Source organism: Alternaria arborescens (assembly GCF_004154835.1).
Source record: "Alternaria arborescens strain FERA 675 chromosome Unknown contig_14, whole genome shotgun sequence".
Lineage (NCBI taxonomy): Eukaryota > Fungi > Ascomycota > Dothideomycetes > Pleosporales > Pleosporaceae > Alternaria > Alternaria arborescens.
The window spans coordinates 110,873-138,791 of record NW_021167869.1 but is presented as its reverse complement, the minus strand read 5'-3'; the positions used below and the strand labels follow the sequence as shown (position 1 = coordinate 138,791).

General features: G+C 51.3%; 10 protein-coding genes across 10 annotated transcripts; 6 read left to right on the top strand and 4 right to left on the bottom strand.

The window, feature by feature from the left end:
• Nucleotides 1-7,905: 7,905 nt before the first annotated feature.
• On the top strand, nt 7,906-9,630 carry AA0111_g6501 (hypothetical protein; the record flags this gene model as incomplete). Its single annotated transcript, XM_028652731.1, has 4 exons — nt 7,906-7,937; nt 7,997-9,320; nt 9,372-9,477; nt 9,533-9,630. The coding sequence occupies 4 exons, from the start codon at nt 7,906-7,908 to the stop codon at nt 9,628-9,630; spliced, it is 1,560 nt and encodes a 519-aa protein (XP_028505767.1).
• Nucleotides 9,631-11,498: 1,868 nt separating this feature from the next.
• Nucleotides 11,499-13,785, top strand: AA0111_g6500 (Glutamate--cysteine ligase; the record flags this gene model as incomplete). Its single annotated transcript, XM_028652730.1, has 7 exons — nt 11,499-11,509; nt 11,559-11,631; nt 11,683-11,748; nt 11,798-11,946; nt 11,993-12,121; nt 12,174-12,756; nt 12,805-13,785. 7 exons carry the CDS (start codon nt 11,499-11,501, stop codon nt 13,783-13,785), a joined length of 1,992 nt encoding a protein of 663 aa, XP_028505768.1.
• A 739-nt stretch (nt 13,786-14,524) lies between these two features.
• Nucleotides 14,525-15,145, top strand: AA0111_g6499 (hypothetical protein; the record flags this gene model as incomplete). The annotated part of the gene is made up of 2 exons (XM_028652727.1): nt 14,525-14,765; nt 14,811-15,145. 2 exons carry the CDS (start codon nt 14,525-14,527, stop codon nt 15,143-15,145), a joined length of 576 nt encoding a protein of 191 aa, XP_028505704.1.
• Nucleotides 15,146-15,657: 512 nt separating this feature from the next.
• On the bottom strand, nt 15,658-16,443 carry AA0111_g6498 (hypothetical protein; the record flags this gene model as incomplete). Its single annotated transcript, XM_028652726.1, has 1 exon — nt 15,658-16,443. The coding sequence occupies one exon, from the start codon at nt 16,441-16,443 to the stop codon at nt 15,658-15,660; it is 786 nt and encodes a 261-aa protein (XP_028505705.1).
• A 978-nt stretch (nt 16,444-17,421) lies between these two features.
• AA0111_g6497 (hypothetical protein) lies at nt 17,422-18,009 on the top strand (the record flags this gene model as incomplete). Its single annotated transcript, XM_028652725.1, has 3 exons — nt 17,422-17,509; nt 17,599-17,888; nt 17,950-18,009. The coding sequence occupies 3 exons, from the start codon at nt 17,422-17,424 to the stop codon at nt 18,007-18,009; spliced, it is 438 nt and encodes a 145-aa protein (XP_028505706.1).
• Nucleotides 18,010-18,565: 556 nt separating this feature from the next.
• AA0111_g6496 (Mitochondrial import receptor subunit) lies at nt 18,566-19,767 on the bottom strand (the record flags this gene model as incomplete). Its single annotated transcript, XM_028652724.1, has 3 exons — nt 18,566-18,676; nt 18,727-19,371; nt 19,420-19,767. The coding sequence occupies 3 exons, from the start codon at nt 19,765-19,767 to the stop codon at nt 18,566-18,568; spliced, it is 1,104 nt and encodes a 367-aa protein (XP_028505707.1).
• Nucleotides 19,768-20,377: 610 nt separating this feature from the next.
• AA0111_g6495 (putative 6-phosphofructo-2-kinase/fructose-2,6-bisphosphatase) lies at nt 20,378-22,015 on the top strand (the record flags this gene model as incomplete). Its single annotated transcript, XM_028652723.1, has 2 exons — nt 20,378-21,739; nt 21,788-22,015. 2 exons carry the CDS (start codon nt 20,378-20,380, stop codon nt 22,013-22,015), a joined length of 1,590 nt encoding a protein of 529 aa, XP_028505708.1.
• A 656-nt stretch (nt 22,016-22,671) lies between these two features.
• AA0111_g6494 (hypothetical protein) lies at nt 22,672-24,522 on the bottom strand (the record flags this gene model as incomplete). The annotated part of the gene is made up of 2 exons (XM_028652722.1): nt 22,672-24,053; nt 24,102-24,522. 2 exons carry the CDS (start codon nt 24,520-24,522, stop codon nt 22,672-22,674), a joined length of 1,803 nt encoding a protein of 600 aa, XP_028505709.1.
• A 1,309-nt stretch (nt 24,523-25,831) lies between these two features.
• AA0111_g6493 (hypothetical protein) lies at nt 25,832-26,590 on the top strand (the record flags this gene model as incomplete). Its single annotated transcript, XM_028652721.1, has 1 exon — nt 25,832-26,590. The coding sequence occupies one exon, from the start codon at nt 25,832-25,834 to the stop codon at nt 26,588-26,590; it is 759 nt and encodes a 252-aa protein (XP_028505710.1).
• Nucleotides 26,591-27,108: 518 nt separating this feature from the next.
• On the bottom strand, nt 27,109-27,669 carry AA0111_g6492 (hypothetical protein; the record flags this gene model as incomplete). The annotated part of the gene is made up of 1 exon (XM_028652720.1): nt 27,109-27,669. One exon carries the CDS (start codon nt 27,667-27,669, stop codon nt 27,109-27,111), a length of 561 nt encoding a protein of 186 aa, XP_028505711.1.
• Nucleotides 27,670-27,919: the final 250 nt, after the last annotated feature.

Here is a 27,919-nt window from a genome sequence, read left to right as displayed (position 1 = left end):
CCGAAATATATTCCATCGCACACTGAACTTTGGATTGAGACTAATTGGTAGACAAAATGGTCTCAAGTTGGTTCAGTGAGATGGCGTTTGCTTGTTTATCACCAGTCATACCTTTCTTCGAACTCTCACAATACAACGCATCCCCATACTGAACCGCCTTGGTATCTTAAAACACGGAACAAGTACTCAAAACTATAGTACCAAGTAGGTAGCATCCCATACCTATTGCAGCTATGGGGAAAAAGTTAGCTAGTTTGATTCCTGGAGTAAGAAACAGTGCATACCTTGCTTGCTAGCACACCATCATAACCGAAGCCTTTACTTCTAAAGTCATTGGCCTCAAGAATCCTCAACAGGTGCTTTTGTACATTGCGCTTTTGAAACGGGCTCAAAAGACCTTAGCAGCAGCAAGCTTCACTGATATTACAGCATCAGAGCTCGGACATGCCTTTCTGAGCAATGTGGAAGACGGGCTGGAGTTGCGTAAATACAGAAAGCTGTTGGTGTCGCAGTCTTGCAGATAAAAGACAGGATAAATTGGGCGCAATGACTAGAGAGAACAGACCAACGCTGCGAGTTATTAACAGCGACCGCAGATAACGTAACCCATGGAAATACTATGTTGACAGAGAACATTTGTGAAAAACAAATACTGGGCATTATTTCTGTCAAAGTAACTCACTCTGTTATGTTTTTGGCCTGGGAATTGAAAAAGGTTAGCCAGTATCTGCTGACTCTGAATATGCAATCGGCATCAGAGGACCAAATAAATAAAGATGGTGGTATCGTGTAGAGATAATGGTACTAATTGATACAGTGCTAACCACTGGCATCAATGTACTTGTCTCTGTACTCGACTTAGCCCGCTCGACTACCTCAGCTGATCCAATCAGACACTGGCTTGTCACATGTTCGTAGGGACTGCAGTCTGGAGCAACCAAGCATTCTTTTAGACAGTCGTTGTACTCTTGTTATAAACCTCGAGACCTTCGACAGAGAACTTGAGGGAGGCTAGCATAGTGCTTTATTCTTCCAGGTTTCAATGTCGACAAAGGCGTCTCCTGAGGCAGCATAGCGGGTGCGCATTTTCATCACTCTGGTTGCCACTGGTTTTTCCCGAGTAGCCTCGATCCGCAACGATTCACTCTCTGTCTATGTAGATCAAAATTCGATAGAAACCTACACCTAGCTGTGAGTGATGCAAATGCGACCGACCTTTAACCAACGGATGATGGTAAAACCTCAAGGATTACTAGTGAACGCATTAATCACAGTAAACCCTCTGAAGCTCCGGATCAGTCGTCTCCCGAATTATGATGAGGGTCTTGACAACACACAATAACGGAAGATTGTCCTTCTAGCCGTGCTACCCAACTCAAGCACAACGGCGGTCAATCTAGCCATGCTGATCGAGGCAAAAAAGCACCGAGCTCACCGCTACCTGGATGGTGAGCAGTGTAGTTGTGATTGAGACGTGGATAGTCTCCTATGGTACCCTTGAACCGTTCTAGAACGCAGACCCCAAATCAACGTGTGTGCATAGAACAAAAGAAATCTGGCTTTCGGTCGAGGCCCCGGAAGTAGTCCAGCATTAGTTGATCCAGGCTTGCGGAGGCTAATTTCGCAAGCGCCTTAGTACCTCGAGTGACGGAGATAGACGTCAGGAGAAATGGCGTACCAGTTTTTGCTGAGCTGGCTACTCCGCTATACCTCGGTCTATCTTGTGGAGTCTTTGGGCATCTTTTCCACTTTCCTCGTGCGGCTGATCGCGGCGTCCATGCCAATACAGCCTTGCTGATCAGCATCTCCATAGGGCCTCCTCTGGCAGAGACGTTCCACCATCACAGACACGGCGTGTAGCCGCTTTTGGCCGTCCTTTTTTGACCTGGTACGTCAGTAGGCGCATGATCCGAAGCCAGGAAGTTAGCGGTTTGGGACTGCTATGTAGCCTCGACCTAGCTGATCGCGGAACCAGGCGACCCGCCCCTACTAGTGCAGAATCGACACTCTGTCTCCGCCAGCCATCAGATAACTTCGCAATCCACCAATCTATCACGTGCGAGTCGTGGAAGCTAGTAAGCCTCTTACTGCAGGGCAGCCCGAAACGCCCTAATAGCGTTTGATATCCCACACGCCACGTCGTACGAGAACCCACTCGATAGGCGATTTTACGAAAAAAGCAAGCCCGGCGCGAAGATCAATATCGCCTGGTCGCGAGCGCCCCAGGTCTCGGATGAATGTGTTGTGTGAGCTGGCGATACGACTTTTCAAAAGTTGATACTGCTGTCACAAGGCCTCGAGTGTCTGTAGACAGGGTTGCTGAGCAACAGATACCAGTCCTCTACATCTGTGAAGAGGTCTCCTTTGAGGCTACAACTGTGATGGCAACGTTATCATTCCGTTATGTGCCGAGGCGATTTCGTGGCGCGAACTCGTCTGAGCTTGGCAGGTGTAGTCGAACTCTATCTTACTCGTCGATCTCGAGAACATCTGCCGCTTTAACAGACGCTAATTTGGTTGCGCAGAATCTGGCTATCTTCTCTGGTAGCGTGACGTGCCGAAAAGAGCGTTTCGTGACAAGTGTAGCGCTGCTCCCAAACGTTAATCACCCATTTGGACCAGAGGACGCCCTATATGAGTGAGGCGTCCGTCTGTGCTTACTTAACGGACCTTTCGCACGGGAATAGTGTCACTCAATATCTCCAAAAAAAAAAATAGCGAATGATCTGTGGTGGAGAAGCCGCCGCTTGCCGACGCGGGAGGATCCAGAGATCTACATTTCGGGTTCGCATTCTGGAAAATCAAGGTGAAGCGACAGGGCCATCTCGCATGAGATGAGGCGTCGGGAGCTTGCCATGCGAAGCTCAAGGAACCACGGGTGTCCTTCGAGCTAATACCAGAAGTACTGAAATCTTGGGGGGCAAGGACTTAATATTGCGACGAATCCGATCTGTCCCTTTAGGAGGGGAAGGTCAATGTCGTCATAGATCTCGCAGATTGAGCGCTTGCATGCGAACACAAGATCCTCTGAGATGCGCGACCATGGCTTCCATGGCTTCCATCTAGCATGCTTGACCCTGTTTCAGTCTAGAGATCTGGAGCCAAGCCGCGATTCTCACGATAACCGGTACATCAGAGCCACACCGTTGGACTGTTAGCATGCAGACAAGTGCCACAATCTGCAGCATGCAACGATGTCCTTTAGTCTGCTATCGAGCTCAGCATGATGCTCATAAGAATCGGTCCTTTTGTTTGTGCATTCCGTTGCCCTTTTCGTACGACTACACTCTATACGATAAGCAGAATTTCTTGCCAAAAGCGCTTACATTTGATCCCGTCAGACCAGCAGAAGACATTGAGCTGCTTGGATCAATTGAGCGAGCAAAAATCTGGTGCTGTTGAGTCTTTTGCGACCCTTGTGGTCACCCCCTCATAAAGCAGCAAGGGCAGGCACATCTTTACAAGAGTGTAAGTGGCCTGTAGTCGTGTGGCGGAATCGGTCATGAGGAAGTCCGAAGCGACCCTTGCGTTTTCAGTCAGTACATGCAGGAGCGCCTCAACTTCTGCCACTGAGGTGCAAGCGCCCAGCAACACCGTCAAGAGACTCGTGCGCATATGTAGACTCTCGACGCAATGTCGCGTTTGTACTCGCCTGGGAGAGCCATGGCCTACGAATCTCCTCCCGTCCGACTGCAGGATCGCAGTCTATCTGCCGACAACTGTCAGTAAGGCAGGGCAGTCCTAAAACCGACATCTCTTTCGCCAATGATTTCCTCAAGCAGGCAATAGGGAATCTCTTTGACCGCTTATAGGTTCGCTCGGCGATAACGTCCTCAGTCAAACCGAGAGAAGGAATGCTCTATATTTCGATCGACCATTGCTTGATGCAGGTCGCCAAAAGAGGCTGATTTGTGCCACGCGGACCCTGAATCCGCGGGACAAGAAACGTTACTTTTTTCCGCGTCGTGCCGGCGAAAATCGCACGCTTCGCGGACTCCTTAAACAGTATGATGGGTGGGATGATCATGTACTAATTGGAGTAACTGCCCGACAATAGACAAGGCGCTGGCTCGAAGAGGCGAGGATCTCGAAACACAACTGGCACCTTGCGTCGTGTCGTACGATGCGATACTCTTAATGCATCTGACCCAGCACAGTGGATGGTGTACTATGTCGCTTAAGCAAGAAACCGAATCAGCGAGAGCGCATTAGACCGATTTGGTCCGACGTCCGCTAAGCCTGGGTGTCAGAATCAGATGCATGCAGGTGCAGGAGACGAAAAGGGTGTGCCCGAAACGAGATCACGATCCCGCCAAGCCATTGTGGGTAACTGAGATCTCGAGTCAGCACAGAATGCTATTGCAAGGATATGTTCTGATATTGCATTCTCTGCTGGCTCTATTCGTTGTCAAGCGTTAGACTTCGAGCTTCGATGCGATGCATCTCTCGGAATTCGTCCTTCTGGTAAGGATTCGCCTCACTAGTTGGTGACTGATCTAGCATGTGAATTACGCATGGGCCATATCAATGCTCACCGATGACTGCGTTTTGACCGGTTTCGAGTCGACTTTTGCCGCGGGGTGAAAACGGTCGTTTACATCCAGGCACACCACACGCTGCTCAACTCGCATCCGCCCTGATAGTAGTCGCATGTGACCCCATCTTGTCTCAGGAAATGAAAGCTTGATAAATGTCACCACGGTGGTTCTCTAGAATATGAAACCCGGGAGCGCTCAGTCCTGTCGCAGCTGGAGTAAATGTGGGGCATGGCCTGTCAGATATGACACTGTGGGTCATTAAGTCAAATGACAGACCAATGAAGTTCTTCCGTAGACATGCTTCCACGAACAATTTCGAAGCTAGACTAAGTGCCGGTACATTGAATGTTTGGCTGCGGGTTCCTACTTCCTATGGGAAAGTTATTGCCGGAATCCAGATTGTTGGGTTAGTAATGTCAACATGGTTGGCGTGACGGCAGCCTTGCTTGAGACTGCAATGCAAACTCAGCGGCAAACCCAAGAGTACAGTTGAGTCCACATACTCAAGCTTGGGGGTATAGCTTCGTAGATAGATTCAGTAAGGGCAGATCCGTAGGCTCTGCCCTGGTCGGACTTCTCCGCGACCATCTTAACGCCAAGCAGACAGAGAGATCTTCGAGAGACAGTTCCTCATTTTGCTATTATTCCTTGACAATGTGCGTTTCGAAACGAAACAGAGCTTCCGTAACTGTCACTTAGTAGCAGGGATTAACTGTCTGCGCATGATTGGATTTGACACCATGTAACACTGCGTAAACCGGCGCTTGTCAGATGCCAGCTGCTTGGAAATCAGACATGACCGCGGATCGGACGCTCGTCAATCGGACGCGTGCTGCAAGATGGTGTCGAGAAGTCAGCCATAATTAGCCGTTGCACTGTGGATAGGCGTGGAAAGCCATATTAGCGAGATTCAACGATGGCGTAACCGAGCGTCTGCGCCGGTTTGACGTTACAAGCCACCGATGCCACGTTCATGCTTGCGCCTTGTCCATGACACGATCACTACGATATATCACTCGTTGTCGCTGTGATGGCAGTGAAAACAAGCGGACGCACCCGGCCGCAAAGCAAACTCTGTGAGACATTGGTATAAAAAATAGTGTGATGCATGTTGTGCCCCGTACGATTATGTTGCACTCAATATCCCAGCCATCTCCAACAGTGACCGGACCGGAGAGATGACGCCGATAGTCACTCCATCCGGCTTGCGCAGGTGCGTGGACAGTCGTCAGCAGGCGTGAGGAACGTTCCGGGAGGTCTTTGTGGTTTGAGTAAGGCACAGGGTACAGAGCAAGAAAAGTGAGAAGCCGTGAAGGATGACGAAGTCGGATGGCTGACGGTCCCACCGATGCAGCTAAATGGCGACGGAGACTTGTTGATAGCGTGCCAAAGATCTTTCAATCGGTCATGGTCTGATAATACCTACTTGACAGCGCCAGTGCGCATCGGTCATAGCACGGACATTTTACAGACGCGAACGCACCCATATGCCGTGGTGCAGAAGATGAGCTCTCCGGGTTGCACCCAACACGTGTAGGCGTCAACGGTCAAATGCTTAGTGCTTCATAGTTCGGAGCGAGATGGAGCCAGTGCAGATGGTTGAGGGGGTTTAGTGATGACTGACGTAATCGATAGGTACCCCTACAAAATTACCTTGGGAGGCACAGGTAGGACAAAGCGGTAACGAGACATGGCCTGATAAACTCCCTTTGCTACCCAGTGCACACGATAAGACAGGCTCAGACGTTGATGGAAGCTCATGAGTCGAAGCCTGTCGGGCCGATGGGATCTGACGAGCTGAGATGGTTCTTCGGCACTATGTGCCTTTTCTGTGAAGACGCTTCTGGCGTCCGCAGCCCCGCTGCACTAATCGCATTGCCACCGATTCAGATGTGCGGACACCCCTGTGGCGATGGAGATTCCCGAGAGTGGTATCGAGTTAAGTGCCTAACAGGAGGTTACTACGGACGGACGGGTTGTTGCTGCCCAACAATGCCGCTGCACATTGGTCGCAGCAGACGAGAAGGGTCCGGTACCGATAAAAAATGTGTACGATGCGTCTGTCCTTTTGGGTGACAGTTCGCTGGCTGTCGACGCCAAGGCACGGAGTGACAGGACAGGCGTAGGTGCATGCCGGGGTGGATGCATGATGGAAGCTCGGTTGCATCTCGATTGCATGCCACAACGATAATTCACGCCATGGCGGCGGGCTGTTCCCTTCTGGGCATGGGCGCATCTCACCTCGTGTGCGCGGGGTGCCCATTTGCGCGGATGGCGGTCGCGATGCTTGCCCCTGGTCGTAACGGCTGCGGATCGAGCAGAAGAAACGCGTCCAAGGCAGCCCACCCCCAAGCCGCCACCGCCCAACGGACGTGGGCCCGTCATGCAGCATCGCAATTGCGCCTGGAAAACTCAGACTTGCTGCTTTTAGGGGCTATGCGATCTGATCGGGCAAGCGTTGCAAGGGCGGCCATGGCGTGTCGCATATCCTTGCCCTTTGCGTGTACGCTTTAGGAGCCCACTGGAGCGCTCGAGTGTTGCATCAAGAACACCCAGCGACCGCCCTCTCCACCCACATCCTTGCTGGGACAAACAGGCGTGCCGTATCCAGAGAATCCTTGCCCGTCCACCGCACATCCTCGTCACACTGAGCGACTACTCGCTGCCGGAGCGGTTCATCTCCGATCGCATCTGCTTTAGCCCGCTGCGGTTGTCTTAGCTCTCGTTTCCTCTCACACCATGCCTGCAGGCATAGAGGAGGCGCTGAATTCCGCGTAGCTTGCAGTGAGATCACGAGTTTTGCCTGATCGCCGCTCTTCCGCCCATGTCACACCTGCCCATCTCTTCGATACATCACCCAACATCAGCGCCACCTCCGAGCACCAAGAGTGACGCACAGTAAGAGAAGGACGCAGATTGCGGTTATTGAGTGTGCATTCATACAAACGATCCTCTACGGCCATCGTGTTGTGCCTGCGACACTACGTCAGCCACAGCATCGAGAAGAGAAAAGAACAGCAGCAACAACAACACTTTCGACAACACCACCTGGCTGTTGATCCACTCGTTAAAAAAGGACTCCCGGACGTCGCATTTGTTCAGATTTGAGTTGAGGTGGTAACTGCAACATCACTGAGGGGTTTTCTTGGAAGAAAGAATCCGATCGAATTGCTTGGCCACGCTTGCGGAGGAAGGAGCAATTTGAGACCATCGTGTTGATTGACGTTGTGCGGGAAGGAACGACTCCAGCGTTGACGGTGTGCGGGAAGGTACATTGACGTCGCGGTACCCACGATCCCCCACCATCGCGTTGCCGCAGCAATTCGCTGTCGTATCCCACCACCTCCCGCCCGATATACGACCCACCATGGACACTATGGATGCCGGCAGTAGGCAGAGGTATGTTGTTTGGTCCACCACTCCCTTCCCGACCTGCGGGTTCTGACTTCTCACCCTAGCATCGGCTTGCCGTCAATCAACCACATGGATACCGACAGAGTAAAGCGCGAAGAGGTCGAGTATCAGAGAAAACACTCTGTCGCCGCCGCCATGCCTAGTCCGATGCATCCCTACGCGGGACCGCCGCATCTGCATAGCAATCACCAATCGTCAGTCGCCAGCGCAGTACCCGGCTCGCTTGGAGGCCTACTGTCTCCTCCCGAATCACGAAGGACGTCTGGCGACGAGAAAGAGACGCAACGACCGACGGCCCGTCAATCGCTGCCTTCAATACACGAGGCCCTAGGTTCGGAACAGCCGCTGTCATATCCATCTACAGTGCCTCCACCTTCAGCGGTAACTTCAGCGCCCCAGCACTATCATCCACATTCCGCTGCTGCTTCACCCGCTGAACCACGGCCACGACCATTTCCATCCGATCCTCAGCACGCCAGCCAAGGACCTTCTAATCCCTTCACCTATCCGCGAAGCCCATTCGTCGGTGCACCAGCATCACCTACAGTCTCCCGGCAGCCGCCGCAAGTCCAGTCAGATTCTCTGCCCCGCCCGCCCTTTTCAGAACCACGGCCACCCTATTCTACTCCTCAACACAATCCGAAACTGCCCACCCTACACCCACTTAAGACCACGCAATCTCCGCCACCAAGCGTTGCTCGTCCCGACGCTCCTTACTCATCTTATCCCCCACCACCATCAGCCACTTACGAGAGCCCTGCTCCTTCCTCGGCGGGACCCATGAACCATCATTATCCGTATACGCAGCATCCTAACTATCCTTCATCCACGCCTTCAGCAAGTGCTTCCAACTCGGCTTACCCCCCAGCCAGCTCAACTTACTCGGCTCCACCTCGGTATGCTCCGCAACCGTGGCAGGATAATTCAGAGATGGCTCGGCTAGAAGAGAAGAAGATTGGTCGCTCAAGCTTAGCACCCTATGGCGAGTCGGTCAAGCGACATCTAGAGAGCTTTGACCTTGAGGCTTCTCTCAACGAGATGGCCGATGGATCCGGACGCATTGCCGAATTTTCAAAAGTCTACCGACAACGTGCGCATGAGAACCAACGCATTGGCTTGACACCACAGTCGATGCCAAGGTTAGACGAGGTCGATGATATGATCAAGCAGAGCGAGAGAATCCAGATGTCACTTCAACGGATGCGAGAAGTCGTCTTCAACCACCACCAGGCGAGCATCGTAGAGCCTCCCCAAGACCCACGCTACCGTCCGATGAATGGCTATGATGACAACGCAAGCAACTACGGCGATGACACCAAGGGCATGGGCGGCTTTGCTGGTGGTGACAATAAGACCCGGAAGCGAGGTGTAAGTGCCACTGATACAAACCATGACTTATTGATACTAACTTCTTAACAGCGGGCCGCACCGCCAGGACGTTGCCATAGCTGTAACAGAGCCGAGACCCCTGAATGGCGAAGAGGGCCAGACGGTGCTCGAACCTTGTGCAATGCTTGTGGTCTACGTAAGTCCTTCAGCCAACAACCTATATTAGGCTTGCCTACTAACATCTTATCCAGACTACGCCAAGTTGACTCGCAAAATGGGTGGCAAGCAAGCGATGACAAGCTCAAATTTACGACCCAAGTCCGTTGACCATGGCTCACCAACGATGTGATTATTCACAGAACAGTACATATTTGCTTCGACATTCTTCTTGGATTTACCGGTATCATCGTACATCTCGATCATCTTCACTACATAGGAGCGCTGGCGCAGATACTGCTTGCATTTACAGGAAGGGTTCGTCTTCACGGATTGGTCTTACTAGAGATCACTACTTCCTTCCTCCAATATCTTGGCGGTCTCATATACCAATTTCTTTACATGTCGTCCAAATGAAGACGACTTGGTCACTTGCGGAGAGGACGGCGGACCGAAAGGAACCGTGCCTCTGTGTGTCAACACACCGATGTTGCCCGTACTTGTCCCAAAACACCCGCTGCCCCCAGCATTAGGGCTTTACGTATACTACGGTCTATTTCTTGCTTGTCTTCTAGTAGCAGTAGTTGCATTTTGGCATATATACACACATCAGGGCTTCTAGGCCCGGGGACTGGGAGAAGGCGTTTTCTGTATATCACCATCTGCTAGGATGGTTCGATCATGGGTTGTGTGTTTCGGTGCACCGAAGCAAGCGCTTACCATCTGATGGTGAAGCTATTCTTCTAGTCATTCCTGTACGACACACTTTGTTAGAAGTGTACGAGCCTTTGGGGTTTTTGACAGGCGTTCGTAAAGAGATACCACCGGCTTTCAGGCCTAGCGACGTAGGAGCTATTGAATTTAGAAGCTAATACCTTATATCCTGTTTACTCCACTCGTTGCAATCGTATCATGGCTGACGCGCTGTATTCGTGAGAAGGGTTGCTGCGTCACTCGCGTCAGTCGTGGACTGATGCGGGCTCGTCCCAATTTACACGCTCTGTGCGGCACCGCCAATCGAGGCTCCCCGCATATTGTATCATCTGTCAGATAACAAGTCGGCGGGGTTGCACCTCGCGACCTAAGCAACTACGGAAGGCCTAGAGTAGCGAGGACACGATAACCTTGCAACCTGGTGCCCCAATTATGCAAGGCGATGTGCACCCTGACGGTGTGTGATGCTGATTATGCGCCATGCGTAGCAGCAGCCGATCCTGGTGTCGTGCAGTACCGCAATGGCGGTTGCTTGGCCCAAAAGTGCTCACGACCAAGGAAAAAAGATTGCTTGCGTCAGCGAAGAAGAGATGAGTCGCCTGCTCCCTTCAGCCAGCATGTGGCGCGGCAGCAGGTGTCATGCCACTCCTGCGGCCCGCGGCAACGGTATCGAAGGGATCCTCTCTCAACATGCATAATCGGGATTCTCTACGCGACCATGCTTTTGCACCAGTAGGAAGGCTTTGCACAGCGTAGCGACATGCGTGCACGTGGGCGAGGACAACGGTAGGCGAGGTGCGTTTGGTGGACAGCAAAAGAAGACGCCATGCGCAGTCGTGTATTGGGGCTCGCTGTCAGTATGCCCAAACAATGTCACGCAAGGAAAGATGGATTGCGCGCACGGCAGCAGTACCACAGTGAGGTGATGTTGTGTCTAGCTTACCAAAGAGGCAAGCGTCGTCGGCAGGGTCTTCCCCCTCGGAAGAGTGTCACAGGCATATGCTTACTGCATTGCGCATTAATAATCAATACTCCCGACTCTAGCCTTGCAATTCGTCCGCGTACCCACGGGGAGCAAGTAGAAACGATTCTTCCTTCAATCGTCTGCCATTCGACGGTCTTTCGATAACGCAGGAAACCGAGGCATCTGCAGCGCGTTCAAAACTGCAAAAGCCCTGCGTTGCGTCAAACCCCGCTAAACGTCCCATATTCTGCAGTGCTCCCCGAACACCTCCCCGCAATCGCCGTTCAAAACCAGAAGCCACCCATTCACACGTCTGCTCGGCCCGCCCGTGCACCAACCCGCATTGGACTCCCTACCGCAACGCCTTACAGAACGAACTTGGGATGGGTCTGCTGTGAGATCCGTGCTACGTCTCTCGCCGCCCTCGCTAATATCATATCAAGTGCCCTAGGAACGCCTCTTGACTGGCCAGAGGCCAAGAAAGTTGCTGGTCAGGTCAGGTCATGGGGAATTGAAGTATGCTCGGTGAAGACTCCCGAAAGGAATGCATAGTAATGTGATCGACAGCAACTGCTCGCCATCTGGCGCAATGCCAAAGGCAAGGAGAGGGATGCGCTCCTTTGGGGGGACGAGGTGAAGGACCCGGCATGTCCGTCACAACATTGGGCTAACCGGCATCCAGATCGAGTACTTGGTTGTTTGCTATGATCAAGACAATCACAAGGTTCGATTGTCGCTCCGCCAGGCAGATATCCTAGCCGCGCTGGCCAACGACGAGAAACTTCTGCAGCAAGGCGGCGGGGTACCTGACCTACAAACCGGAAACGCCGAGTGAGCCTGACTACCCAGATCCGAAGTTGCGTACTGACCATGCCAGCGCAAAGGATAACCCTGCACCGGTCTTCCATCCCGAATTTGGGAGGTTCATGCTGGAAGCAACTCCTGGAAAGCCATGGGGCATTGGCTTCAAGGACCTGCTTGATGTTGAACCAAACATGAAATGGAGGTAGGCAGGCCTACTCGATCGTCGACCAGTCGGTAGCTCACAATTATTGCAGACGAGCCATAGCCAAGGATCACATGGCACAGAGCGAGTTTCCAATCACATTGACGACATTCCCTCGTCTCGGATCGGCAGATTGTATCGTACCATCATATCCTGTTTCTGGGCCCAAGCTACGATCCCAATTTGTACCGGATGAAATTGCCAACCCGCATATTCGCTTTCCTACCCTAGCGGCAAACATTCGTTGGCGCAGGGGCCGGAAGGTCGAAGTAAATGTCCCAGTTTTCAAGGACGAGAGCACACCGTGGCCGTGGAAGGATCCTACAGTCAATTACAACATGCACAACTGGCCTGAAGATGACGACGTTCGCAATGGTGCTGCCAAGGACAACTACATCCACATGGACGCCATGGCGTTTGGTATGGGAAGCTGCTGCTTGCAGATTACCTTCCAAGCAAAGAACATTGAGGAAGGAAGGAAGATGTACGATCAGCTCAGCCCAATAGCACCCATCTTGTTAGCATTGACGGCGGCGACACCAATCTATAAGGGTTTCCTGGCCGACACCGATGTGCGATGGAACCAAATTAGCAGAGCGGTCGATGACCGCACACCGGAAGAACTAGGAGAGAAGGCAAGTTGTCTGATTCGCTAGCATTGGTGATTTATTAACACGCGATAGCCGCTCAAGAACGACCGATGGAGACTACCCAAGTCGCGCTATGCGTCAAACTCAACCTACATTTCCCAGGATCCTCGCTTGCGGCCTGAGTATCTCGACCCGGATCTCATTATCGACACCGACATCAAGCAGCGCCTGGTTGAGGGCGGCATGGATGATCTTCTTGCAACACATTTTGCTCACCTCTTCATTCGTGATCCTATTGTCGTTTTCGCAGAAGACCTCCAGGATTTGGACCTTACCAAAGCCGACCACTTTGAAAACTTGCAGTCAACCAACTGGCAGCACATGCGCTTCAAGCCACCGCCAGCTGGTTCTGACATGGGTTGGCGTGTTGAGTTCCGTCCGATGGAGATTCAAATTACTGACTTCGAGAACGCTGCCTTCTCGATCTTTATCGTGCTTCTGACCCGTGCCATCCTCTCGTTCAATCTCAACTTCTACATACCCATCACATTGGTGAGCGAAAACATGGAAACAGCACACATCCGCGACGCCGTATCAACACAGAAATTCTGGTTCCGAAAGAATCCCTTCTCGACACACAAGCCCAGTGGAACAGGTACATCGACACCTGTGAGGAACGGCAGTCGTCCAGCGACGCCTACCGGCCCTGTTGGGGAAGAGTATGAGCAAATGTCAGTCAACGAGATTATCAATGGGCAGACAAATTCAACCGATGGCAATGGCTTCCCCGGCCTTATTCCGCTTGTTGAGTCTTATCTCAACAGCATGAACGTCGACGTTGAAACGCGCTGCGATCTCGCCACCTACTTGGATCTGATCCGTAAGCGCGCTAACGGTACATACTGGACTGCGGCCAAGTGGATCAGGCATTTTGTCCAAACACATCCGGCGTACAAAAAAGACAGTGTTGTTGGAGACGATATCACGTACGATCTTGTCAAGGCTGCAGAGCAGATTACTCGTGAAGAGGGCCGGGATGGGTTAGGCAAGGAGATGCTGGGAAAGCGACGTTGAATCTAAACAAAACCTCTGTGATACATATAGAAGGGGATGAAATGTCTTGAGACTTATTTCCCCGAAATGCGATTTTGAAAAGTTCGAAGTATGTAGATAGACGGTGTAACGAGGTATACCAGCAATAGTTCCGTCAACTCCTGTCTTTTTTCTCTTCTCAATATGATGTGATTGTGTGTGAGAAAAAGCTCGATTTCGACATTGTCGAAAAAATGGCCACTGGACTGGACCCGGCCCCCAAGTAACGGTAACAACTACGGCTTATGCCTTCTTTTCACACAGTTTTCGCTTCCATACGTCCGAAAAGTTCCTCTGGATAAGTTCATGGTCACAGCCGTCGCATTCGAATCTATTCAGTAAACGCGATAACTGTCCCACCGAGGTCAATCTTACCATAGTAGCGACTCTTTTCCACAACCACACTCCGATCAGAAGCATTCATGTCCTTCCCATCTTCCAGATCACGACTTCTTCAAAACGGTTGGAGAAATTCACGCAGCTCCCACTGACAATGCTGGTTCTCTTTGATTTAAGACAGCAGTATAGTGTCCTCCTTGAAATCTCGTGCTCCGAAAATTCGACCCTTGAGAAGGCAATCCTGGAAACCGACTTGAATCTGGATAGAATCGATCGAATTATGGGAGTGAATTATCTTCGACAGCGACTCCATTTTGCTCTCCAACATGCTGCGATGTCGAAACGTTACGCTAAGGTGGAGCGGCTTCTCGATGCTGGCGCAATGCCGAACTCTTCCAGCACATTTACGGCCGGTGTAGGAAGATTCAGAACGCCTTTGCAATATGCAGCAACACACGACAACATCTCGATTGTCAAGAAACTAATAGCTGCTGGGGCAAATGTCAATGCACTAGCTGCTTCCATTGATGGCATGACTGCGCTGCAGTCAGCAGCCATCAACAGCAATAGCGAGATGCTCGACTTGCTGATTAAAGCGGGAGCCAATGTCGAAGCTTCTCTTGGTGGTTATAATGGAAGGACAGCACTTGACTGAGACGCGGAAGTAGGCAAGTATGACATTGCCGTCTATCTTCTCACCACGGGTGCAGATGTCAAAGGAAGAGGCAACATCAACTACAGAAGAACCATCTATCGAGCTTGGAAGAACGGCTGTATCGAACTCGCTGATATGGTTAAAGAGTGGAAGATTGCGCAGTATGGTTCACAGGACTGCGGAAAGATCGAGAAGGTGGTGGAGACCATAACCTCCGAAGAGCCGAATTTTGCGAATGGAGACGCTATGAGAGAGTACGAGTCGCAAATGCTTGATTGCGATTCAGAAGAGGAGGAAGACAGTGTTGAGTTTTCGGCTGAGGACCGAGTGCGATTTGGATGCTGGTAGAGATGATTGGAAGTATGTATGCATGTCTCGATATTTTTCAATGATCAGTATGACATTGCCATGAGCTAGGGTCTTATCCGCCACAAGAGCCACACAGCCATTTCAAGTACAATACGTTATAGATATGTATTAACTATTGCAACCAGAGACAGTCGCTGTCAGGTGTTCGATGCGCTGGCGAGTCATCCGATCTCCACACGACCTCCACTCACGATGTCATTCATCCGTAAGCAAAAAAAAAGCTTGAAGGAAAAAATCCAAAAACATACAACAGCGGGGATTCGCTAGTGGTCACCCACCTAACTACTAATCCGCCGGTACACTGCTTGTATATGGCTGAGCGGACGGGAAGCCTAATTTTCAGTGTCCTATGGTCGTATGTGAAAGAAATGGCGGAAAAGGATGTATATATATCGTAGACGACTGGTACGAGTCATCTGGAGCAGGAGAGCAGGATTCACAGGATAGAGAGAACGCGAGAGATTCCCGGTCGGTGTAGAATGAGACACTCTCTAATGTTTCAAAAATAGAGGAAAAGCAGCCGCTCCCACCACACCAAAGATGGCTAGCCATCGCAGCAAGCCCTTGGTCACCATTCTCTTCGCCAGCCTATCGATGGCTTCTCCGTCGTTGATTCTTGGGAACGGGATATCCTGCGGAACGTCTTTGCCAAGTACCTTACAGAGAGGCTCCCAACCGTCCTTAACATTGAAGAAGACTAGCCTATCCTCCGGCACAACTCTTTTCAAGTAAGCAATGTGCTTTTCGTAGGTTTCGGCTGTGACTGGTTCCCCACGACCATACAGGTAGATCCATTGGTCTCTCAGGCCATCAATGAAGTCGACGAAGTAACGCATGCCTGGGACAGGGAAGAGTACAAAGCGTAGGAACCACATCGTAGATGCGTTCTGCACCACTTCCATGCTCTTTATCCACGCGTCTGGATCTCGAATTGTGCAGATTACCATCGCATTAGGGTACGCCTCGAGCAACTCTTCGACCAGCCCGCTAAATGGTGCATCGGTGACTGCGGCATAGCCGTTCAAGCGCTGCTTCAGCAAATCGTGAATGATCGTTTTGTCCGAGGGCGACTTTGGTGGAAAGTGCGAGAGGAGTTTGATCAGGTTTTTGATCTCGATTTCGGGTCCCAGAGTGGCCTGTGTACCACCATGATAGACAGGCCCGTTTAGTAGGATGCGCAACGCTTCGCTGAATGAGGCAGTGCCCGTGCGGGAGAGGCCAGCGCCGATGACTTTGAAATCGGTCCCTGGCTTGGGGGTGGAGGGTTGATTGCCCATTGTTGGTGATGAACTGAGGTCTTCTTCACAGGAACTACGTTAAGATGGTCGCAAAGGTGAGCTGATCTTGTAGATTTGTATGCGTAAGCGTGCACCCATAATAATATACGAGGTTAAAGTGGGGGAATGTCAGACAGTCGTTTGTTTCGCACTAGTTCCTCGGTGCATTCATCGGCGCCGTCTCTAGGGCGCACTAAGCCACGGTAAATACACCTCCTTGTTACTTTGTCTATTAACGACATGCTATTTACTATACTTATGCATCGTAAGCTTTGCTGCCAAGCGAACATGGTACATACAGTAGTTTAGGTAGCGATAGTATTAGTTCAAGATGTGCAGGTCGCTTGACCTATTCTTTTATATTCAAGTAGTAAAGGCTGGGTCCAAGTTCCGAATACGGAATCCCATTTCGATCTCTCATATATTGTGTTTGTGGGTTATTCTGTCCATGTTGTCGTCGTTTCTGAGCGAAGACTGTAGTCTTGGTGTGGAAGCTCTTGCAGTAAATCAGTCAGGCGAACCACTGTGAATCGGATAGAACAACCATTTAATCGGTTTTACAGGCAAGACATGCACAGACAGCGCTCTCGTAAAAACAGCCAATTCAGTATCCCTCCAACTCTTTCCTTAAACGGATTCCGTTCACGTGTGTTCGATTCGACCTATCGCTTGTCTCGCAGAAGCAAGACTGATCGGAATTGAGTATAGGCGAGCACAAAAATGTTCAGAGATTTGACTACGAGGAGTTGGTGCACAGGTAGTGAAGGGTGCAGGTGTCATGGTCCAAGGTCGGTGGGAAGCACGTGCGGCGGCACTAGTGGCCCTTATGTCATCACATATTGTGCTAACTTTTTGATAGTAGGGTTATCATCGTCACAAGCAGCTCGAGGCCCAACACCGCCAACCTACACCAACGCTCAGTTGTCGCTGAATTCCATATACACACCAAATCAATCGCACGCTCGGATAACCGCCAAAATGGTCAAGCTCGAAGAGGTCATGGATGAGGAGTTTGTGCGCGAGCAGGAGGGCCCGCATGACGACGATGAGTGGGACACCGACTCTGGTACGACACCACGAACTGCTATCACGGGGCTTCTGGCGCATAGAAGAGACCGTCTCGAAGACACTTTAATACTAACTGTAGCGCTATAGAGTCAGACACATCCTCGATCCACTCCGTACAGCCAGACGAATCCCTCTACGAGCGCATTCTCGCCTTACAAGACATGATCCCTGCCAGCACACGCCGTTCCGTCTCTTCAAAAGCAAACACAATCTCTTCATGGTTCAAGAGCGGCCTGAACATGGGCGGCAAGACTCTCTGGGTAGTGAGCACAAGTGCGCTGCTTCTGGGTGTGCCATGGGCATTGGCATACAGCGAGGAGCAGATGATTGTCGAGCAGGAGAGAGCTGAGCTGCAGGCACAGAGGGCGCAGAACGAGGTACATAGAAACCTGACTTGCTAGACTTGCGCTGTTCAACCTTATGCTAACTCTTTGACAGTTCATGGCTCCCGGTGCGCCGACACCTGGTCAGCCCACAGGCGCGAAGCCTGCTTTGTAGACGACAAAAACTTCGATTTGGCGTTTCGACTGATGGCTGCTCGACCCTGACCATTGAGCTCTTCACACCTGTTTTACTAGGATGGCGGTGCATGGAACGGGGCTGTACCTGTACATAAACGGCGAGATTCTTACGCCGTAACGATCTGTACTATATTTCTCGACTCCACGATAATGTATTGCATCACATGTTCAACTCGCTAAAAGCAACCTGCTTCATCTTTTTACATATCATTTTTAACGCCCATGGGCTATGCTACTATATGTACAAATGCATCGTCTCGTCTCGTGTCGACTTGCAAACATCTGGCGGCGGAGATGCTTCGCCGAATTCCGGTCTACCAAAGCTCGTATTCCATCAGATGTCAACGTTACGCCTTTTACGTTCATAAATCACTCCAGCCGCGCACACGCAGTACCGTCAATCCGCAGATAGTGGAGACCAGGAAAGCGGGGACGCTGGGATTGCAGACGACGCTCGCCCCAAGAAAGGTGGTAATACAGCAAAGAGAAGAGTCATGGTATTATAGTCGATACATGGATGTGTGGAGAGGCGTTTAGAAGGGGATCGAGCCGGCTGACATTGCGACGCCCTGTTGTTCTTGCTGTTCCATGACTGCCTCGTCGGCGGCTTCTATCGCAACGGCCAGACCAAGCTTAGCGGCATTCTGTGCTACCGTCAGTATTGATAGTCAGACTTGAATTCTACAAAACTTACCGCTTTGTGGTCGATTTCACCTGAGAAGGTTACACGGATTGGCGGCGCAATCATCTTCTCCAACAAGCACGACACCTTACCCTGGTTGTCTATTTGTGCCCTGTATGATGACTGACGGAAATCGTACTTGGCACCGATAGTTACGTTACCCTCCTTCTGCGGTCCAGCCATAGGCCCTCCGGGGCCAATTCCAGCAAATGCGAGGTTGCAGTTGATACCAGTCTCAACCTTGTCTGTAAGTCTGCGCCAGTATGAAGCCTCCAATACACCACGGTCGGGGATGATCTGACCACATGCCATCCAGTCGACAGCCCGGTAGCGTGCCGCGTACGAGACATTCAGCTCTGGGGGGTATGCCATAGCCGGGCGGGTCCAGAAAGCGTCAATGCCGAGCGAAAGCTTTGGTGTAACAGCCTGTAGATAGCTGGCCATGAGCATACCAGTAATGCCACCGTCGAGTAGGGAGGGGTTGACAGCCTTCAGCGAAGCAGAGAAGTCGGCGCCAGTGTAGTCGTTTTCGAGCGAAACCATGTTGCCTTGCGATGTGAGCTGGACAGCGGTCTTGGTGACAAACGCCGACGTCCAGCGCCAGTTGAAGCGACCGGAGAAGGCAAGCTCGTTATCTAGGTTTCCTTGCATGAATACCTAGAAAAGTCAGCAAACGGAAGGCTGCCGACGATCTGAGCAACAAACCCTTGGTGATCCGTAGAGAACCATGTATGAGTATGGCGGCATAACCTGCGATCCCATCGACAACGAGTGTGCAACCTGGAATAGCGGGGCGGCGCTGAAGGCCTTGGTGAGCTCGGCGCGCAGACCTGAGAAGCTGGAGTTGTTCAGGAAGACATCGCGCTGGACTTCTCTCGCAATGTTTTCGACTGTGCCCGGGTTGCTGAGGCCCAATGCTTCTCTCCGCTCTTGGAATGCATCGTATACGTTTAGAAATTGTGCGAATGGACCGGTGTTGGCGGCGCGAGGTCGTGATAGGATATCGGCGACAGCTTGTTCCTGCGCTGGGTTGAACTGCAGCGGGGTGGCCATGGTGAATATATACGCCGAGTCAAACTAGGAGCTCCCAAAAAAATGTGGGAGAGCTTGCACAGGATGGGATGGAAATGGCAGCGAACTGTTGGAGGGCGATGTTGGGTCGCATTCGCTAGCATGACGATATCGAACAGAAATTCTAAAGCCGTCACGTGACATGACCCAATGACGCTAGAGCTTATCAGATCTCTAGCATCCAAGACATGCCGCCCGTTGATACCATGGTTGCTTTTGTGACCCTTGACTACGAAATCCCGCAAAGTGCTGCCTGAATATCCCCAGACCTATCTGCGACACTGTTTCGTGGAAGTTGCTGCACTTGACTGTTACGGGTTGTCGCACCTTGTTTGCTGACATCTCTCGGCAAACGCTATCAACGCCGGAACCTTGGAACTGTGACCTTGAACCGAACGCAACTCTACTTCATTGACATCCGACCATTTCTCTTCCTGTGCGCTTTGCACTTCTTCCCTTTCCGTCAATTGATCATCTCGACCTGACGATTTTGCAATCATGGATACCCTACTGTGAGTACCATGACCCCACTTCCCGCAGCAATGTAAAAGTACCAACGCTGCACACCTCCTGAATAGAACATTCACTCAAGATGACTAGTACTGCAGAGATATACGCAAACTCACCCCGCTTCCGGCGGCGGTCGAGTACTTTCGTCGACGCAATCCACGATCTACCTACCAAAGAGGAAATGGCCCCAGCCCAACTCTATAGTACAGAATCAGGCCGCCTTTTCCATTCCGGCCGAATAGTCATCGCCACCTGCGGACTGCCAGCTCGGGGAAAGACACACACATCTGTTGCCTTAGCCCGCTACCTGCGATGGCTGGGTGTCAAGACGCACGTGTTTCATCTTGGCGATTACCGTCGCGCTACGCTAGGCCCGGAAAACGATGTGCCCGACGATTACTTCTTCCTCAATGCATCGCCACAATCTGTTTTGCTACGCAATAAGATCTTGAAAAAGTGCCGTGAAGACATCTACCACTTCCTGGAAAACGACAAGGGCCAAGTGGCTATCTACGACGCTGTAAATGCCATTAGCCAAGGTCGCAGATCGTTGGCCAAAGAATTTGCCAAGAATGGAATCCAGACAGTCTTCATCGAATCACATTGTACCGATGAGCGTATCATCCAAGAGAACGTCCGTCGTGTCAAGATCTCTTCACCGGATTATCAAGGGTGGAAGGACGAGGATGCTGTCCACGACTATCTGGCACGTATCAATGCACGGATACCACACTTCGAGACCATGGAGGAGCCTGATTTACATTGGATCAAGATGATCAACGCTGGCGAGAGAGTGGTAGTGAACAACTGCGCATTCGGATATCTCTCGCAAAGAATAGTCTTCTATCTACTCAATCTCCACATCAAGTCACGGCAAACATACTTTGCTCGAGCCGGGACTACGCGAGAGGAAGATTCTTACAAAGCAGATGCAAGCCTCTCACCAGAAGGTCATGAATACGCTAAGAAGATGAGTGAGGTGCTCCTGAAGTACCGCGAAGAGGAGAAGCAGAAGCTGATTGAGTCGGGAGCAACCGATGCCTCCTTGAAGCCACTGACAATCTGGACTTCTACACGTCGAAGGACTGTCCAAACGTCAGAGGTTCTGGCTTCTATGGGCTACCGGGTTAGGCAGCGATCGCAAATGAGCCAGATGAATCCTGGTGTATGCGAGAAGATGTCAGAGGCCAAGATCCGCGAAGAGTTCCCTGATGAAGTTACCAAGCACGAAGCAGACCCTTACCACCATCGGTATCCGCGCGCAGAGTCGTATCACGACCTTGCCGTACGCATGGAACCCATCATTCTAGAACTTGAGCGTGAAGAGAATGACCTTCTCATCATCGCTCATGAGTCTGTCCTTCGTGTACTTTACGGGTACCTGATGGCATGTAATGCGGCCGACATACCCAAGCTCGAGTTTCCTCGCGATGAGATCATTGAGGTAATCTCTATCCAGAATTCTTTCTTTCCATACACTAACATCATCTAGATCATACCCTCATCCTACAACAACGTGGCAAAACGCATCAAGATTCCTGATTTACCTGAATCGATGGTTCCCGGAAGCCCCGAAGATATCAAGATCCCCGTTCCCCCAAGTGGCGCTGTAAGTCCACTATCTGGCATGGGTACTCCTCAAGCCGGTTCCGGCACTGCGACACCTCAACATGGCATCCAACCTCTGAATCTGAAGTCGCATATTAATCCCTCTTCCTGAGCAGGTGCGGTATCGATGCCGGTACGGTGCTACATTCGACAATGAGCGAGCAAGCCAACAAACGGACTTTGACCCGATTTGAGGTTTGAGGAACCAGTATCTCAACATTGTGGGATGTCAAAGGCAGCAAATGGGCTTGTGGACAAGAGGTCAGGTTTTTGGCATGGATACATCAATAGGGCACTTGTCTGGGCGTTGGGGTGCGGCGTGTTGAAAACCATCTTTATCCTACACTATAGCTTCTTGGCCTGTCATTCGATATCCATATGAACACGAACCTGCAAACCTGCTTTAACTCACTATGCTTCTTGTCATTATGCAAATGCGAGTAAACCCTGGAATTGCTATTGGATGACTCAGTAATGAATGCTGTCTTCATACCCAGCCCATGACGACCTACAATCTCTTGTTCGTCTCCATGGTCATATATAAGCTTCGAGTTCTACGGATAGCGACGATACAGACTCAGCAGCAACATCGTTCGGTCGTCCACCGTTCCCCCAGCAAGGCCATATTCAAGAAGCCTTCAACGATATTCCAAGGAGCTCAGACTTCTCTGCCAGCCCAGGTAAGCCACATCGCTTAATTATCACCTAGGTAGCGCACCCCGATATAGTGTCAGTTCAGACGGGATCAGGAACGATTTCAGTGATAGCCTACTCATTTCCCCATCCCTTGTCGATAGCCCACTGCCATCCACCCCAACCATCATGATCGCGGGGACGTACTCGGAACGGCTCACCCTCTCGCACACTAGGACAATTCCAGCGATCGCCTAGTCCAATGCCATGAAACTGCATACCGTACCGACTCCCGTCTGTCTGACCGGGTGTAAGAGGGCGCTCGTCGCAGGGCAGCTCAGGTAGATCGAGGTCGAATATATCAGGAAGAATAGCGAGGAGACACTCCATCTCTGCGTCAGTTTCGTGAATGTCAGCGTATGTGGGAGGATAGTGGCCAGCGAAGATGTCGAAGGGAGGTGAAGGAGATGGGGCAGGAGGAGAAAACCTCAAAGCAAGGGGATGGGAGGGCTCTCCGAACTGCAGCATATACTGTGACATAGACGATGCAGCAGGAGGAGACCAACGCTCCGGCGCGCCATTCTGCGTGTGCAGAGCGTTGCGAGCGAAAACACTACGTCTGGGTTGACTGCCGAGTTTCTGCCTGTAAACTTCTGCTGGGGTGGGCCAAACCATAACGTCTTCTGCATGGACCTGCCTTGTTGATGGCATATCTATTATGTAGCTGGGTAGGGAACCTGCAGACTCGGGCTGATACGGTGGACGTCGCAGTGTGAAATTCGCATCATCGGGGTATATATCGGCATCTGAAGGCTCGGGACCTTGATCGGTGCGCTTGATACGAGGAAGTGCTCTTGGACGGTAATGCCTAGATGGTCCACGTATATGGCCATGGTATTGTGCATGGTTGACGGAATTGGAATCGCTAATTCTTCGCAGTTGTCTAAGTCCTGCAGGACCGGTGGGTATTTGCCGAACTGCGGACTCCGTAGCCACTGGGTTGACTGAGCTATGCTCCTCTGCGAAGATCCTGCGAGGGCGTTCTCCAGTAAAGCCAGGAGGTGGAGGCACCAGTCTCGTAGGTTGACGCTCAACACCTGCACGTTCTCCCGAATACATATCACGACCATCGCCCTTGAGGCCCCGAGGCGTGTTAACGACGTTGTCTAAGAATACACTCTTGCCGTCCATATATTGGGCTAAGGCGTTAGCGGTCAACGGCTTGTCCAGCGCCCGCCCTATGAGCTTACCAAAGAGATCTTGAGGCAAAACTTCAGAGCCGCGTGACTTGTGAGAGCGGGCTGGTGAGTCCACGTTGGTGCCTCTCTTCTGGATGCTGGGTAGACCAAGTCCCACACTCAGCTCGTCGACGCCTGGGGCGTTGGAGTCTGAACGGAGTCGCCGCGTAAAGAAGGGACTATTCGCAGCGTATGCCATGGCAAAGTTCGAGGAATCCTCGGAAAAATTGCTACGAAAGTCTACACTAGGTCGATCCTGATTCAATGCGATATGGTGATCTATTAGGTTAGCATGAGATCTTGGTATTGTGATGGTGCTGGTCTCACCTTGTAGCATATCTTGCAAAGAGTTCAGTGGAATCTCCTTCTGGTCCGGTAACTTCCTCGGCATCCGTACAGTGTTGACCTCTTCGTAGCCTTGATAGTTCGGTCGCATGTCTCTAGCAGGGCGAAAAGGCGAGTCTTCTGCACACAAGTCAGTCTTATGTGGTGAGTTCGACGCGGATGAAGACTTGCCGTCGAATGTATCTGACATCTTTGCTTTCTGTCGCGGACTGGTGGGAGGAGTTGGTCCTCCAGGTCCAGTGAACATGCTAGTCTCGGCGGTCGTCGGACTGAAAGTTGGTGCCTCTGGATTGAAAGAGCCAGACCTCCAAGATATTTGTGGCTGCTTCTGCTCCATGTCGCGCTTTTTGACAGAGTTGCTGTCAATGGAGCGTTGCTGTAGGGATGTGAGATAGCTGCGCATGAGCATAATCCTTATACCTATCTACGACAGTGAATGCGGCAGTGACCTGCGATTTCAATCGCCCGTCACCTTCGTTTATGAGCGCGGCCTGTCGTCAAACTGACTTTGAAGTCTCACTGTCAACAGTAATATAGTAGTAGGAATCTTGCAATGAGCGACCGAGTCAAAACATGCGTACGCTGTTGTGCATATCCAGAGAAGTCGGTGTTGGCGATATCATCGCAGCAAGCAGCCAAGACTATTATTCATTGATCTCACAATTCCAGTATCATGCCGTCCAAGTGAAGGTGAATGCAAAGCGACATACTAGCGTGGCTAGCGCTCGCTGCGAAAGCAAAGGTAGCCTCCATACTGGACAACGACAACGGTACATGGTGAAGGCTATAGTCTGGGTGGCGAAGCATGTTTCTAGCTTCCCATGTCAGCTGCAACATTTCCACATCGGCTTCCGCGCTTTTATGATGTCTAAGACCCCCACGAAGTCAGTCAGCAGTGCGGGTATTAAAGGAGCTAAGTAGTGCACGGACAAGCTCCATAACTGCTCGCGTGTAACTTTTGGGACAGCGGGCCAATCAGAGCAGAGGGCGATGACGCCCTGACGCGCCTCATTCAATGGGCTGGAGTGTAACTTACATTTAAAATCTCGCACTATACACCCCTTCGCGCCTGTTGCATTCATACTACAAGCCTTTCTTCACAGGTCGACAGCTCTCTGCTCACATTCCCAGTTCCTCGCTAATCCGTGGTTCACCACAGCAAGCGACCCCATCTTTTTCCGCAACCATAATGCACACTAGTTCCACCTGTATAAATCGACAAATACATCAGCCAGACCACAGCCTTCAATATGCCGATGATGCTCAGTCCCGACACGTTGCTGTTCTCAACTAACAGGAAACGGCCGTTTACTCACTCACCACATGGTCACCAGACTAGGATCGCCACTCAATGTCATCATGAAATCCACCCCTCCAACCCACCACATACCCCCAGGTGTCCCAAGTGCACTATTTCCCTAGCCAGAGGAAAGTCCGACGTCGCACTGAAGGAGCTGGCAGCCGAGGGTGGATTGAGGCCTCTAGAGCACATGCGCAACCGGCGGTGGAACTTAGCAAGAATAGGGTATCTGATAGCGAAACAGCGGCTTGAGAGGACCCGCCTGACCGACCAGTTACGCTGGGAACGTGAGCGGGCGTGGGACGAGGCTCATCAACGGTTCGACACCCACAATGTCCAGGCAGCAGTCCTGTCCCCAAATCCTTCTTCGTGCCCAGCTTGTGACTCTTTGGTGGCGTCCTACCCGACAACAATGCCTGAGGCTCAAATCGCCCAATATGTGGCTTGGTGGGAGAAATCAGGCGCTCTTGCCAACTCGCACGCACTTGTGCATGTGCATAGGCATCGGACGCCATTACGCTCGGGCAACCAGAACCCTATCCACATGCAAGCCGAAAGAGAAAACTCGAAATTGCGCCAGATAATTCAGACCGTGCGCAGGTCCGTACAAGAAAACAAGCAGCTCCAGCTAGCCTGGGAAATCCGGCAAAAGAACGAGGCAGCAATACGTCGCAAGCATGGTTTGGGCGATTGCTACATAGCCGCCGATTTCTGGAAAGAGCCAATATCCGGCTGTTTTAGTCGACGTGCCCATCAAAACCAAAAAGACCAGATCCGTATGGCAGAGCGACGCGCACGCGGTGGCACCGCGCGACCCAGACTACCACGCAGCTCACTGTCCTACTCAGAGACAACGGAAGACTTGAATGTCGAACCAGGCTTTGAGAAAACACTGAAACAGAAAGAAGACAGAGAGGAATGGGAGCGTTTGGTCAAGAAGGCTGCAGGAGAAATTGGGTACCTTTACTTTGTTGGTGGTGGTTTTGGTGTCGATCGCTTGGCGATGTGGCGAGAGGATTTTGACAAAAGTAATCCGTATCTCGTGGAGAGAAAACAACCTCCCCATTCACAAACAGTACGCTGTGAAGACGTTCAGGAATACAGAGAGGCCAATGAGGAGGACTGGGACGATGAAATGGACGTGGATGAGATGGATGTTGATGACGCCTAGGAGGAGGATGATACATTGTGTCCTTCATATACCGCTTAAATTAGTAACTGTATAGTTGTATAAGATACAAAGCGCCTCGATCTTGAAATATCGGTGTTGGGAGAGTCTCCTTAGTACGCGGTAGGATGCCGTGCGAGTGGGAATCGGGTGACCTGACATGGCTCATGGGGCAATCGTGGTCATGGCTTTAGTCGACTCACTCCAGCGAGCCTGGACTACGCCTCAATGCGTGGGTGACACCAAGACAGGAGATGAACGGATGGCGCACAAAGCGTTGAGCATGCCAATGCGGCTGGAAAAGCTTGTCCAGCGCTAGCCTATCCGAGCTTACAACCTGTCGATCAAGCATGGGGGCGAGATCAATGGGTGGCATATGGAATCTAACGTACAAGTATACCGTGCGCTCCGCACCATGACTAACTACTTCTATTTCACTCTGCAGTATGCAGGACCTTATTTACCTACGGTATCATATCATAATGCGACTGTATACAGCATACATGCACTCATGGTGTAGCTCAAGAAGCACAAGCTCTTTCATCTGCTGCCTGCACGCTCTCGTCATGACCGGGCAACTCATGTACATGGTCAATACCTTGAATCTCCGTAGTGCCTACTTCGTGGGCCTTTTCCACAGTCTCCAGTTCTGACCTCTCCTTATTCATTGCCTCGTGCGTACTTGTAGCTGCATCAAGTTCAGTTCTCTCTTTTCCCATGGCTTCAGCCCAAGGTTTGTGATCGCCGTATAATTCTGCTTTGTCGTAGGTATGGCCTCCCATCGAGGCCTTGCGTCGAAAAGGCCCCAAGCGCTTTTTCCAGGCGATGGTGAAAAGTAATGCTGAAAGGGCTGCGATGCCTGCACCTACACCGATTCCAGCATATGCAGCTGAATAGGGGCTTTTAGACTTGTTCGGTGGTGGAATTCGAGGTGGATCCGAGGTTTGAGGCGTGGAAGATGATGAAGTTATTGGCACGATATACGCAGAGCCGCCATCAGGATACGCTTGACTAAGGCTGAAATTCAGGCGCTCGTAGTCCACCGTAATGTATGATTCCTGCAGAAATGTTCGGCCCAGCATGTATTGCTCCGGACTAGAAGCTCTTTTCAGTGGAAAGTAGTACGTGGAGGTGTTTACAAACGGGAACGTGAGCCTAAGATCGAACGCCGAATATGGAAGAGTATAATTTCTTGATGAATCTCCATCTGTGAGAGAGAACCGTACCTCAGGGCTCTCACTTAGCAGTCGTGCATGCGTGGTACCGTTGACAAGATACAGCTTCAACGAGTCGTTGCAGATCAGTCCGAAAGCCGTCCAGCAGTGGTGTGTT